The sequence below is a fragment of the Chiroxiphia lanceolata genome, chromosome 10 (genome assembly GCF_009829145.1).
Source record: "Chiroxiphia lanceolata isolate bChiLan1 chromosome 10, bChiLan1.pri, whole genome shotgun sequence".
NCBI classification, from domain to species: domain Eukaryota; kingdom Metazoa; phylum Chordata; class Aves; order Passeriformes; family Pipridae; genus Chiroxiphia; species Chiroxiphia lanceolata.
The window spans coordinates 15,051,991-15,065,522 of NC_045646.1; the positions used below are offsets into that span (position 1 = coordinate 15,051,991).

At 37.6% G+C, this 13,532-nt stretch overlaps 1 protein-coding gene across 1 annotated transcript in view; it reads left to right on the plus strand.

Annotated features, from left to right (window-relative positions):
• Positions 1–13,532, plus strand: part of SLC9A9 (solute carrier family 9 member A9) — a 182,751-nt gene that overhangs the window by 133,030 nt on the left and 36,189 nt on the right. Inside the window, exons 13-14 of the mRNA XM_032698082.1 lie at positions 1,869–1,917; positions 6,772–6,851. Coding sequence (XP_032553973.1) covers positions 1,869–1,917; positions 6,772–6,851 — 129 coding nt within the window. The remainder of the gene's footprint in view (positions 1–1,868; positions 1,918–6,771; positions 6,852–13,532) is intronic.

The window sequence follows — 13,532 nt, forward strand, 5'->3', positions numbered from 1 at the left end:
GCCAGAAGTGGCAGTTTCTCAGCTCCAGTAAGTTCAGAACTCCATGAAGACTAAATTACTTCTGTCCCAGAACTCACCTTCCTTGAGATCAAGTTAAGCTCATTAAGGAGACGAGAGTTTTGGGAAGTCTGTGCTGTAGCTTGCCTTTCAGCTGTCATGCGTAAACACTTTGGATTTTTGTATTTCCACAGCTGTGCAGACCCATCACTAAAATGTCCTGCTGGTGGTTTTCACGCTGCCCAAGTCGTGCTGCTGGTGAACACATCCAGCAAATCAGCACGGCCTCATAAACAGGGCATGTGACTGTGCTTGGGAGACTGAGATTCTCTTTCTGATTCTACCCCGTTTGATGAGTCTGGGACCATCACACCTGCACTGTGCCATTGCTCCAGCCTTCACATCCCACTGCACTCACACTGCACATGCTGCAGGGCAGGGCTGTCTCACACTGCTCAGTTTTACAGTGCCAAGCACAGACAAGGCCCTGGACACTTCTGTACATGGCAGTAAGAAATCCACTGTTAAACCTCTCTGTAATTATTCTTTTTCTTTTCACATGTAAATGTTCACATTTTGATGAAATGGAAATACCTGACTTGCTTTACTCCAAACTAATGAATAGGGTTAGTGCCATCAGAAGCTTCTTCTTGCAATTTAGGGACCAAGAACACAATAAAAGACAAGAAAGAGAACCAGCTATTCATTCAGTCTCCTTGTTGAGTCAGCACCGGGATGGTTATTTTTAATAAAAAGATAGAAATATTTATGCCTGAAGGACTAAGATTTGTTGAAGCTCAAGAGCTATGATAGAAAGAAACGGGTTTTTTTTTTTTCCTTCCATTCAGTATTTACATATAAAAAGCATCTACTTTGCATATAGTAGCTGTCACTGTCTCCAACTCAATAAGAATCTATGCATAATATTTACAGGAAAGAATGCTGAGGTATGTAACTGCTAATATTAAATATTATTTTAAAGTATACTTGGATATGTTATTACCAGAAGTAAAACTATACTCCAGAAGGAAGACTGTCAGAAAACTAGTAAAGTGGCCTTCAATTAATATCTAGTTAGAGAGTACATTTTCTTTGCATCATAAATTCTGTTTTAGCTTGGTGGACCTGATACTACGTGGGAGCTCGTGAGGAATACAAAGGGCCCACACCTTAGCTGTGGGCTTCAGATTTGGGTGATAAAAAGGTGCATTGTTCATCCTCTCTCGATGCTCCCTATACTTTCTTGGTGTGAACAACTTGTGATATTTCTCAGTTGCATTTCCCCTCAGCTCTGAGGATCAGCCATACTCAAAATATGTCAATTCTTCCACCACATCCCTTTTAACAGCCAATTTTATTTTTTCCCATCCATATTAGTAAAAAGCCACCCAGGTTATCATCATCTTGCACATCACCCACTGCAATCTCCCCTTCCCTCTGGTTTGCTTCCCTGTACCTGGTACGCCAAGTAGAGCTCTCTCCAAATGCTATCCAAGCAATCCATAACACAGCACAGTCAGGAAACACCTGAGTCCTGTAATCCTATCCTCCACATTCCTCTCTAACTCCAGTTCCTCAGCACTGCTCTTCTGCCAGCAACTAAGGATTTCCTAGCACAGGTTAACAGCTTGATTGTCTCTCTCCCCAGGTATGGATCAGAGCCAAGGTAAAGATCTAATCTCAGGTGTCAGGAGTGGGAAGAACTTCCTTGATTAAAAAAGTGTTCTTAAAGTTTTGCCAGCTCTTCTCCTCACTTCTCACCTAGTAGGAAATGAGTGACACAAGAGAAATATTTCTACCCTCAAAGCTCTCTAATATAGATCAGATCGTTACCATATGTCTTCAGGTTTGGTGTTCTGTTTTTTTTACAGAGTTGGTGTAGATCCAGATGAAGATCTTAAAGCTGAAGCTGCGAGCCAGGTATGTCAGGATTTTAGACATACATGCTAAATTAACTTTTTTAAAGTGTTCAGCTGTTGACAAATCATGTTTAATTCTCTGGAATTAAAAAGGAGAATGTGTAATGTTCAATTCTAATAGCTCAGGTTTCTGAAAATATTTTTCAGTTAGTTTTCACATGGAAGCCTAAGTACATTGTGAAGTTGAAACCTTTGAAGGGAGCTCTTGAACAAGCTGCAGCTGTTCGTCTGTCTCCTTCCCTTTTCTGTCACACATGTAAGGCATTGTTCCAAAAGCAGGGCTGCCTGCAGCAGCAGGAAAGATCTATAGAGAGTCAATGTACAGGACACAACGTGTGCTTCAGCATGGCAAGGGAAACAGCAGAACCACTGGGGAGAAGCCACACTAGAGCTGACAAGTTGCTAAAGCAAAAAGCAAACAAGTGCCTAATGCCACGTTCCTGTTTCTAGGAATACCATCCCACGCACACTTTCAGACTATGCAACTGGAACTGGAATTCAACCATTACACAAATGTAGAAAATAAGTTGGGGAAGACAAGAATAAGATACTTTATTCACTTGAAAATACATCAGAGGTATCATTAGGCAGAATTTTAATATAACTTACATACTGAGTATTCCTAACCTTTACACATTTGCACATATCTGAAGGCACATAGGGTGGGTCTCAGCTTTCACTGAAATGGAATGGAATTCCAATACCTAAGTGTCCTAATGTTTCTTTGAAAAGAAGAAAAACCAATATTATTCATACTGACCACATCCTCAGTTTTACAACCCAGTCACTATTAAAAAGGCTGGAATAACACTTTATTGCACCATGCCAAGATACTGATTTATTCTGTCTGAGGAGACTTGTGACTAAATTCACTTTCCTAAGCATCTTGGTAGGAATTCCTACAATGCCTCTGTCCAAATTCTGAAAAAGGGTAGGACACAAAACCATAGTCTATTCTTGAACAGAGTTTAGAGATACATAATTTCAGAAATTTTCTACTCTGCAGCACTCATGAATTATCAAAGACCAGGGAATGCACAATAAAGCATAAAATTGCCTGAACGCGTGTTTTGCAAAAACCTGATTTCTTCAGAAGCTGATAGGCATCTGATTTTCTCAATCTTCTATTAAAAATGAAAATAGTAATGTTTATTCATAACAATAACACTTTCAGTGTCCCAGCTCTGCCCTGTGAATTAACACCTATCTCTGCTGACAAAACTCAGCAATACAACACAGAAGGTGTATAAAAATATAACACCTTTCATGCCCTATCATATCCAATTCAGCATTCCTTATAGTAGTAAATTATACCTTGGAAAATAGTTTTGCTGCTCTGATTAATTCTCCCACCCCATCGCATGGTACTCTATTTTCATTTGTCTATATTTTTCTGTATTTTATATATCAATCTTTTAGTAATTCAGACCTTTGCTGCATGCCATGTAGCACTCTCTGGTTTAACTCAGTACCTACCATAGTTATTCAATTTAAATCAGGTTGTTTCTTTTCATTTTCTTTTTCATCTCATGTCTCATTTCTCTTCTTCCCTTTTTTTTTCTTTCCCTTCATTTCTAACATGATGGTTTTATTTAGTTTGCCTTTCATTACTTTTCATTTTGTTTCTGTGTTACTGTATCTTCACAGTGAAAGCAATTGATTTTCCTGCATATATCCCTGGACAAATAACGTGTCAAGTGCCAGTAACTCCCACTGCCAGTTAAAGCTCTCACCCAGATGAAGTTCAAACCATGTGCCAATTCCCTCTGTTGTTAATTGAAGCTTCATGGGAGACTGCACCAGAAATAAGAACTAAATATGTTCAAGAATAAGATGTTTAAAAGAGAGCAAAAGTTAATGGAAAATAAGCCTCTAGGCTCCTCCCTGATCATCCAGAATGGGAAAGCCACAATATCTGCTACTGAGATTTGAATTTAGCTCCTCTGGGACCACTCTAATTACCAGGACTCAGGGTACCTTACTGTATAGATCTCAATCTGTATCTTTAACAAGACCAAGACTTTTTTAGGGGCAGAATAAGCTTTAAACACCTTCTACCTCATGGGTACTATGTCAGACACAATACCAGCTATATGACTGCCTAACACTTTTCCTTCCCTACCTCTTCATCTTTACATTCCTTCTTTCCTTCCCTTGCCTCCCACAAATTCAATTTCTTTGAAGAGATTTGATTGATTTATTCAAGAATTCCACATAAACGGTAGTTTCTGGACTTCTGGTTATGCTCTATTCTGGGCTGCTCCAACCAATAATTTTGGCAGCCAGCTGGCAGCAAATTCCAGTTCAAATTGTAAGACCTGGAGCCCAGGGCTCCTTCCGTAGCAAAGGCATAGAGCCTTTTAATGTATAATTAACCATGATCTCATCCAGCAAAAGCATATCTCAGTTTCTTTGTGTCAGTTCTCCCCTGCCTTTCCTTAAATTTGTTTATCACTAAATCATTATCCCAGCATAAGCATATATAGAAAAAATAATAGCCCCATATTCATATCCATTTATTTACTGATGGACTCCCACAACTTAGTTTCGAAAGAAATTACATAATACATACTACAAATAATACATATTACTGTAGAGAAAATAATATATAAAAAAACAAGCAAAAAGCAGTTTGCTGCATATCACATACCTTCAAACACCAAAAGGTAACTGAAAAGCACAATGCAGGATACACAGTCACCAAGTAGAGTTACAAAGCTGATCTATTGAAGGCAAAAGCTTTTATGGCAGTGGGCTTTTTAACTAACTTTTCATAAACAAGGACAGCCAATAGCATATTTTATTCAGGTGGCTTATGTATCCCAAACTGTGCTGCATTAATCTCAACTGAGACAGTGTAAGAATATATTTTCTACAAGCACTTTGGAAAAAATGTTGTAGATGTACTATTGATCTCAGGAGAAAACTAAATAGCCTGAAAAACACCTATCAGCATCATCTCTGTCAAATTAATATTCACAGTTGATTTAACCATCCCTGTATTTTTATAAGTATAACAAGGAATTTAGTTATATTTTTCCTCATCAGTTCCATCTGCCAGCTGGTTGGTGAATTTATTGCAAGTTACTAATGAGAATAATCTCCATATGAGCAATTCCCATATGGAAGAAATGAGGAACATTGTCATCCTCACTTTCCAGAAAGAAAATCATTCTGTGGAAGAGGTGGAGAACTGTCCCCCCCTACTTTTACCTGTCTGAACCGTAGGGAAAATGAAGTTACTTTTTAAGATCACAGAATCTCCAACAGCCTAAGAGCATTCACACCAACATCTCCCACCATCCCTTGACTGCACTGTTTATGCAGGAGCTGCACTACAGGTAACCACCCCATTCCCATTCCTGCAAAAGCTGGTAACACAACACAGGTTTCACAGACAAAAGGAGGAAGGTGCAACACATGTCAAACTAGAAATAAAAGGAGGTCCAGGTCAGGATCAGAAAACCCTTGGGGAGTTTTACCCTTATGTAGACTTCTTTGTCCACTGCTTTCAAACAGGAACAATTCATGATCCTATATAAGGAAACTTGTTCCCATAGGAGGAAGCTGGATATACAATGAGTTTGGAAAGAGGAATTAACCAACAACACTGTGGCTTCTGAAAGCATTAGTAGTCAAACCAAGGAGACACAGGCCATTTTCAGAGCTCCCTGTGCTTTTAAGAAGCCTCCTCTGCACTGCACACAAGAAGCCCACTCCATGATATGTTTATTTCCATGCCTGACCTTCTCTTTCTCATCTCTACCCCTGTGTACCCTAGTTCTTCGCTCTTTTATTCAGTGTTCCTGTGGTTCTGACCTAACATAGACCTTTCCTGTCATCACACTTCCTGCTTAAATGTTTCAACCCTTTTCCCAATCTTTATCTTTCCAAAATGCATTATTAGATATTAAGAGCTCAGAACAGTGTTCTGCTGCTAGGTTAGGGATGAGTACCATCTTCTTTCCCCCTCCAGCTTCCCCAGTTACTAGGGAGAGTTACTAGAATTTATGTGTATGCTAGTGTTTAATAAGAAATCATGTCTTAATATATTATTAGATTAAAACATGAAAATTAACAGATAAATCTGCTTAAAATTGCATAAGGAAAAATATTTCCATTAAAAATAACTGCACTTGCCACAAAACACAAACAAGACAATAACTGAGTATCCTTAGAAAACTGGCCCTCCCATTCCTAATTCCATCCTCCCACTAATACTTCTTAGTACTGATGTGGTGCCCAGAGTAAGACCAAACTGGCTGTCTTTGTACAGATAACTGTTCCTAATATACTATTCCCAGTTATGACCCTGAGTAAAGGACAGTCCACCTCCCTACCTGTGCAGCTCACCCCAAAATGAGCATGCAGAACAGAAAGTGGCATTCTGAATCTCCTTGATTCAAGTAATGTTCCTCTACCTTTGGAAAGAAATACAGAAAGGAGTTTCATAATTATTAGAATATCTCAATCCCTTTGGGAATGACGTTTTGTTAGACATACATGAAAAGCATCTGATCTTGTAGGAGTAAACTGAAGTAATCCCACAATGGCAATTAAATCTAAATATCATTTTATTGATCCCAGAAATATAGTGCTTCTCAGCTGCTTAATAAAATTGGAACCATTAATAAAAGTAAATGAGTGTAGCAATGAAAAATGTGCTGTATGAACCAATTTGCTCCTGAACTGATTCACGGAGATGACATCTGTGCACCAACCAAGCTTTTTAAATTTAAAAAAAAAAGTGCAGTTAATTGTAACTTGGTTTGACATGCATTTTTAATATGGGAACTCTATGTTTTATTTATTTTATAAAAATGCCTTTCACTTTATTCATTTGTTTGTTTTGCAGAGTGCATCTAACTTGGATAAAAATACAACCAAAGCTGAGAGTGCGTGGCTGTTCAGAATATGGTATGGCTTTGACCATAAGTATCCTTTGCTGTTATAAGCCATGCATTATAGTTGCATTACAAATGTCACCTTCAAAATATTTAAGAATCAAAAATTATTATACTTTGAAAAACAAAAGCATCATCTATTTTAATAGGTTTAGTAAGGAGAAGAAATTGTGAGAGTCCAAAGGAACAGAAGGTCTAGAAAAGCCAGGCAATGTGGTGGTTGTACATTCCTGACTTAGGCTACAGGAGTGAGAACAAGTTAAGAAGCTCTGACCTACAATAGGTTTAAATAAATTAACCTTTTTAAATTCCTGGATAAAGCTAATCCAAATATTATTTAGATAGGGTGTAGATCCTCTGTTTGGGGAACCAGGTTAGAGACAGAAGCCTCCAAATGGCTGCTGACTGCCTGCATACTCACAAAGCAGTGAGTACCCCAGAAAAAAATAAGACAGCATTGGTTTATCCACACCTCTTACAGAGAAAGAGGCACCCATTGTGAAAGGTTCATAGGACTTCCCTGAAACTCATACTTCCTATTCCCTGGATTCCTGAGCCTTTGTGCTTTTACTCACATTCCTACTGAGGTGGGTATGGTAGAGGTCTTGAATATGGGTGTCTGACCCTTTATTCCAGAAAGTCTGGTTTCCATGTCTTTTGCTTTTCATGGAAATATTTTAAGTGATAAAAGAACATCCTCCCTAAGCCAAGGCATTAGTCTGCCACTAATGCCTGTGCAAAAACAGCAACAGCTACTATTGTCATTTTAAACTACCAAAGCTTTGCATACCTGTCAGTGAGATCCCCCAGTAACAATCATGCCCTAAGCCTTTAGCAGAGATATACAGGGAATATAAGAGAAGCCTGCCTGCTAATTTCCACACATCCTGGCTCAGGAGCTGAACAGGCAAAGCCCTACCAGTACTGTCTCCATTATCCAATAGCACATCTATTGGTCCCTCACCCTGCACTACTGAGTAGAGATTAATGTTCAGGCTGCATATATATTTTTCTGATAGCAGCTGCAGCAAACCAGGATGACATATTTCAGCTGATAAAATGTAACTCTTTGGGAATACAGCTTCCTTAGAGAGTTCAAGTGAAGTTATCCTTCAAAGAGACTTTTTATGGAAAAAACATCTTTTTGGTTAAAAACGAATATATTGCTCTAATTCATCTACCCAAGCAGTTTTAAAGGCCAAAAAGCACTTAGCATTAAAATGTTTCCCTAGGATAATTCTTCAAGAATACATAGAAATAGTAGTTGAATGATGTATGAAGGGGGAAAATACTTTTAAATGTTAATGCTGAGTACCACCATAACCGGCTTTAACCACCCCTTTTTCACAAGGAACAGCCTGTGGTTGTGATATATCCTTGGAAATTTAAGTCAGAAAGAACAGAAGAGAAAAATTTTTTTTCCTCTGAAGAGAAAAAAAAAGAGAAATCAGAGAAAGAAAAAATGTGGAAAGCAGGAACAGGAGGAACAGGACAGAAGCATGAGTTAAAAAAAAGACATGAAAGAAAACAAGGGCAGAGGTAGAAAACAAGGAACAGAGGCAGAAGAGGGAAAGAGAAATAAATATGAAAAAGACAACAGTACATGTAAAATGAAGCCTGTAGAAGGCACCAGAAGCACTACTTCTCAGAGATTATCTGTATGGTAGAGATCTTGAATATAAGTGTCTGATGCTTTATTCTAGAAACTCTGGTTTCCATGTCTTTTGCATTTCAAGTAAATATTTTAAGTGATTTTAAAAAACAATATTCTTAAAAAGAACAAATTTATTCATGTCAATCTCTCTTCCACTTAAGTCATAATCTTTCTTTAGAATTCAGATGTTCAGAGATTATAGCTGTGCCATTATCCTAAAATATATTTTTATTAAAAATAATACTTCTACATTTTACTAATCCTGAAAATGTATGCCCATATTCCTCCATGGAATGATGGTTCAACCCACTAATGCTGTGACTCACAGCTCTAAGCATTTCTTTGGTATGACTATTTCTGAAAGATATTCTTTTCAGAGAGAGAGAAATTATCCACCCAAACTTTCTTCTGCCTTTCCCTGCCTAATGTTACAAAGCTGAGTTGCTAAATTTAGAGAAGTTGTCATGTAGCACCGTATTTATGCTCAATACAAGATTGCAGAGAGCATTATGATGAAGTTTTCAAAGAAAAGATACAGCAAACTAATAATCTATGTGGTTATATACATCGAAAGCATACAAGACTGACATTTCTATAGTTTGACTTTTGCTCTTAGGCATTAACACAAATCTACCCACTCTTCTGGCAATAACATCTCTTGTGCCTACTTATTTCACCAAAGGAAAGCAAGAGGGAGGAAATACCACTAAGGAAATCAAAAAGTTGTGCTGTTCCTTGCTGTTCTTATGAATGATTTCCAATTAGTTCAGTGATCTTGGGCAATGGCAACATGCCATGCTAGGGTAGAACTATACAAAAAAACCTGCGATTCTGTCTGAGTCAAATTTTATTTTTATTCTGAAAGAAACAGCAGGAGCCTGATTCAGAGCCAAATGGGTTCAATGAGGGTTGTTTTCTCTAAGTAAGTATCTTTGAAACCGGTATTGACACCTAGGAAAAACATATTGTTCTCTAAAATTTAAGCTAAGAAATGTTAATATTGGAATAATAAAAATGAAGAACAGATCATTTAATTACTTAGAGTTATCCTCTTGGATTTTCATCTCACTAATTTAAACAAGGAAAATGCAAAATAAAATACTTGTATCTGACAGTGGGCAAATTCCAGTGAATCCAATTCAGCTTCTTTGTTTTTACAACTTACAATGCATTACACCATTTGAAGCCATAATATCCTACTTAAGGTTAGGAAGAAAACAAGGGAATAACCAAAGGTATTTCAAGAATTTATCAGGAAAAAAGACCCCACAGATTTATAATTCACCACTCTATACATGTCTTCATACTGTTGTGTTTTCTCAAGGCAGATGTAGACAATTTTAGTTAACGAATGAATAAGTAGATGGAAATTTCATCCTGCAAGGCAAGAACCTGTGTACATATGAGCAGAGCTCAGACAAATGATGAGCAAAGGTGTCCCATTCCAGAGCATCACAAAACAAAATTATAACTTTACTTCCAGGTAGTAGCAATTTGCTGTTAATTCTGCTCAGTCCCAAACCTCTCTACTTGCTCTTGCTGACTGCTCTGTAGCATCAATCAGGAAGACAACTAAACTGTTCTCCCAGCTTCTAATGCTGTGTAGTGAGAGGAGAAGGAAGGATGTGGGATTGCTGCACTAAAACACAAAAGTGAAAAAATAATTGCAAATGAAGATGAGAAAAGCAGAGCATAATAATGTATGCACTAAGATGTTTCTATCCATAAATGTTCACCATCTTCATAAGGAGAAGCCCACACTGTGTTGCAGGATATGTACTTTATTAGTACATGCTGAAACTTGCACTGAGAAAAAAATAGTTACTGCATAACAGGAAAACGTGCAAGAATACAACGAAAGAAAGCAAGAAGGGGAGGAAGAGGGACAAAGGTCCCAAATGCATGGTAAGTCTCTTTGAATACTCTGTAAGCACTAAATTGCAAGACACAGGTCTTGGACCCACCTGTAGCCAAGTCTGATCTTTTTTTTCTAGACTGAGGTGAGGATGACATTGCATGTGGTGTAGCCTTTCAAGACTAAACAGCATGACCAGAGCACTAACACTGCCTATCTCCAGTATACTTGAGGGGCCAGAGAGGCACAAGGGTTGCTGTTTGCTGGCTGGTATGGGTGCTGTAAGTATTGCAGTGACAGGCCTACTGCATTCCTGATACTGCTCCAAGCTACCAAATAGCAATGTAGCTGTCCAACTTGCTCAGGGCTTTGCTTTCTGAGTGGCTCACACACACACTGCCACCAGTAGAGTAGTAGGAGGAGACCTTTCTCCTTCTCTACAGATTTCATTTCAATCCCAGAAACTAATGTTCAGTTACACTGAATAGAAGCAGCATCTGGGACGGAATGAGACAATTCTCCATAAAACAACTTCTGAAAGTGTTTCTACTTGAACTGCAGTTATCCATCATTCAGATGCATACCTTTCAGGGTTGTTTTTTTTTAGAGAGGCTGTTTATGTCCTTTGCACCTACCTGAGATCAATCAGCCAAAAGGAATTGCGTTATTTGTAGACTTCAAAAGTTTATCTGCCTTATCAGGGCACCTATCATTTTATTTCTCCTGTGCTTTGTATGTGGATAAAACAGACATAATGGCTGCCTACGGAGCAAGATAAGTACTATTCCGTGCCTGTGAGAAAATGGAAAAGCCACTAAAAGCAAAAGTGCATTCTAGGGTGAACTGACAATCAAAGAAAAACCTCAGCATTTTGTGGTCCTCAGCTGAATTTTCCTTCTGGGCTGACTTGTCACTCTCGTATCAGAGGCAGACATCTTTAGAAGGGTAAGACAAGAAAGAGACTTTAAGCATGTATGTGCACACTATTTTCATTTACCTGCTGGAGAATTAAAAGTTTCTTAACTACCAATATTCTGATTTGTTATTCTTTTATCACGTCAGTGAAAACAGCAAGATAGCACACAGTGTCCTGGTTTTGGACCAGAAGCTGATTTTGCTAGACAATTTTTAAACAGAGAAAAGAAACTTATCTCAGAGAGACTTCAGTCTAACCATAAATCAAAGAAGCATTAGATAACACAACGATTCAGGTCCCACACAAGCACTAATGCAGAATTGGCTGGCAGGACAGGTAGTCATCATAGCACAGATATGCCAAATAAAGCCCAAGAATCAGTTTTGCAGGTGTTAAAAGCAGATCATATTAAAAGCTGAAAGGAAAGCACAAATCTCAATAAATGAATTATAGTGGATGTCATAACATGAAGATGACAAAAGCAGCTGACTGTATCATAAGGCTTTCTCAAATAATGCAATCTCGAGCAGTACAGGGCAGGTCCCCTGAAGGCATTTTATCATTGGCAACAATTGCCTGAACTTGGTTCAAAGCTCATTTCAACAACACATTTTCAAGTACACGATCTAGAAAAACTCATTGTACTTTTCACAGCACAGATAATCAGTATAGCTGATTTGGTGCCATTTCGTGACCCTTTCCAAGGACACGGGATTGTTGAAACTCTGCAAATTAACCTAATAAATAAACATGGCTAATCACAAACCAGAATAATAAGTGACCTCAGTTTATCCTTCATTCACAGAAGGAAACCTGGATAAATAATTCTCAAATAATTCCACACTGAATATGCAAGTAAAATCATTGTCATTTGCAAAGTTTCTCTCAGGTAAATACTATGAAAATCTCATTCATATCCAGGTGGTTTTTTTACAATGGAAAATTACCAAACTTGACTTAAATGGAAGTATAAATGAAAAGTTAAATTGTTAAATGAAAAATCTCTGGTTCTTTTACAATACTTCGTATGTTATCCTTTTCACCCTTAGATTGCATGGAGATGCACATAATGATTATTCATGATCATTTCTTGATATATTTATCACAAAATATAAATTTTAAACCCACTCTTTCCCCACCATGATCCTGAAAGAAGGGAGCTTCAGGAACTTTGTTTCCACAAAACATAATCAAAAGGAAATAAAGTTTTCACTGTTTAGATCTTTCATTCTGACACTAAAATTCAGTACATTGCAGAAAGGACTGTTTACAGGTTTAAAAAAAAATAAAGGGAAAAAATGAAATTAGGAAGAAAAGGAACTGACAAGGGAAAGAAACAGAAAGATCAGATTCTTTTTTATAATCTAATTTTAGCTCTTATAGATACATAAAATGATACAAAAGCTAAGTCTTTCTGGAATAGGTCTTTTTTCGCAAAGGTTTTACTTCACTGGTAACAAAGCCATTATATCAAATTTCTTTATTTCTTTAAAGCCTTCACAGTAGTATGCAGTGCTTTTGCCTTTAAAGGAAGAAATAAAGAGTCACATGGGAGAAACTTCGTGGGATTTTAAAAAAAAATCAATGTTCAAAATAATGGTTAAACAGTGGAGGCATGTGACAAGTGGAGAAGGAGAACATGTCATTATTGTTGCAGTGTGAGAAGCAGGGAAGTGCTTTTCTGTGAACTGTTATCGGATCCTTGTTGTCATCCATGGGAGACGTGCTGGGCTTGGGTTTCTGTTCTTTGCATCAAATGGTCGTTGATTTTTATAAGCATTTTGTACAGCATCTAAGGCAGAACCTGGCCTAGAGCTTATGGTGGACAATTCAGTGCAGAAATACCAGCTTTTTTATTTAACTTCCTGGCTCATTTGACATATTATACCTTTTGTGTATGCTGTTCAAGGGATTCTCTCAATTCTTCTGGTAACATGGACCTCAACTGAATACAGAGACTTTTCACAGACCCTGGTTGTCCCAGTATAAGTGCATGGGTCTTTATGCAACTATATCACTTTCTTTCAGGTAATATATTAAAATTATTAAAATCTGCAATAGATAGAAACTACAAACATCATCCCATATGGGATTCTAAAATTTAAGGTAGGAAAACACATTTTAGTCTTTCCAGTAAAAAACCACTCCAAAGCTTGTTTTAAAAGGAAAATACATAATTTGATATATTTCCAAAATGTTTATGAGGCTTATAAACTGCACAGGAGTGTGGCAGCCCACACTGGAGGTGGGCTCACTCAGGAGGTGAGAAAGTTGAACAAAAATGTAG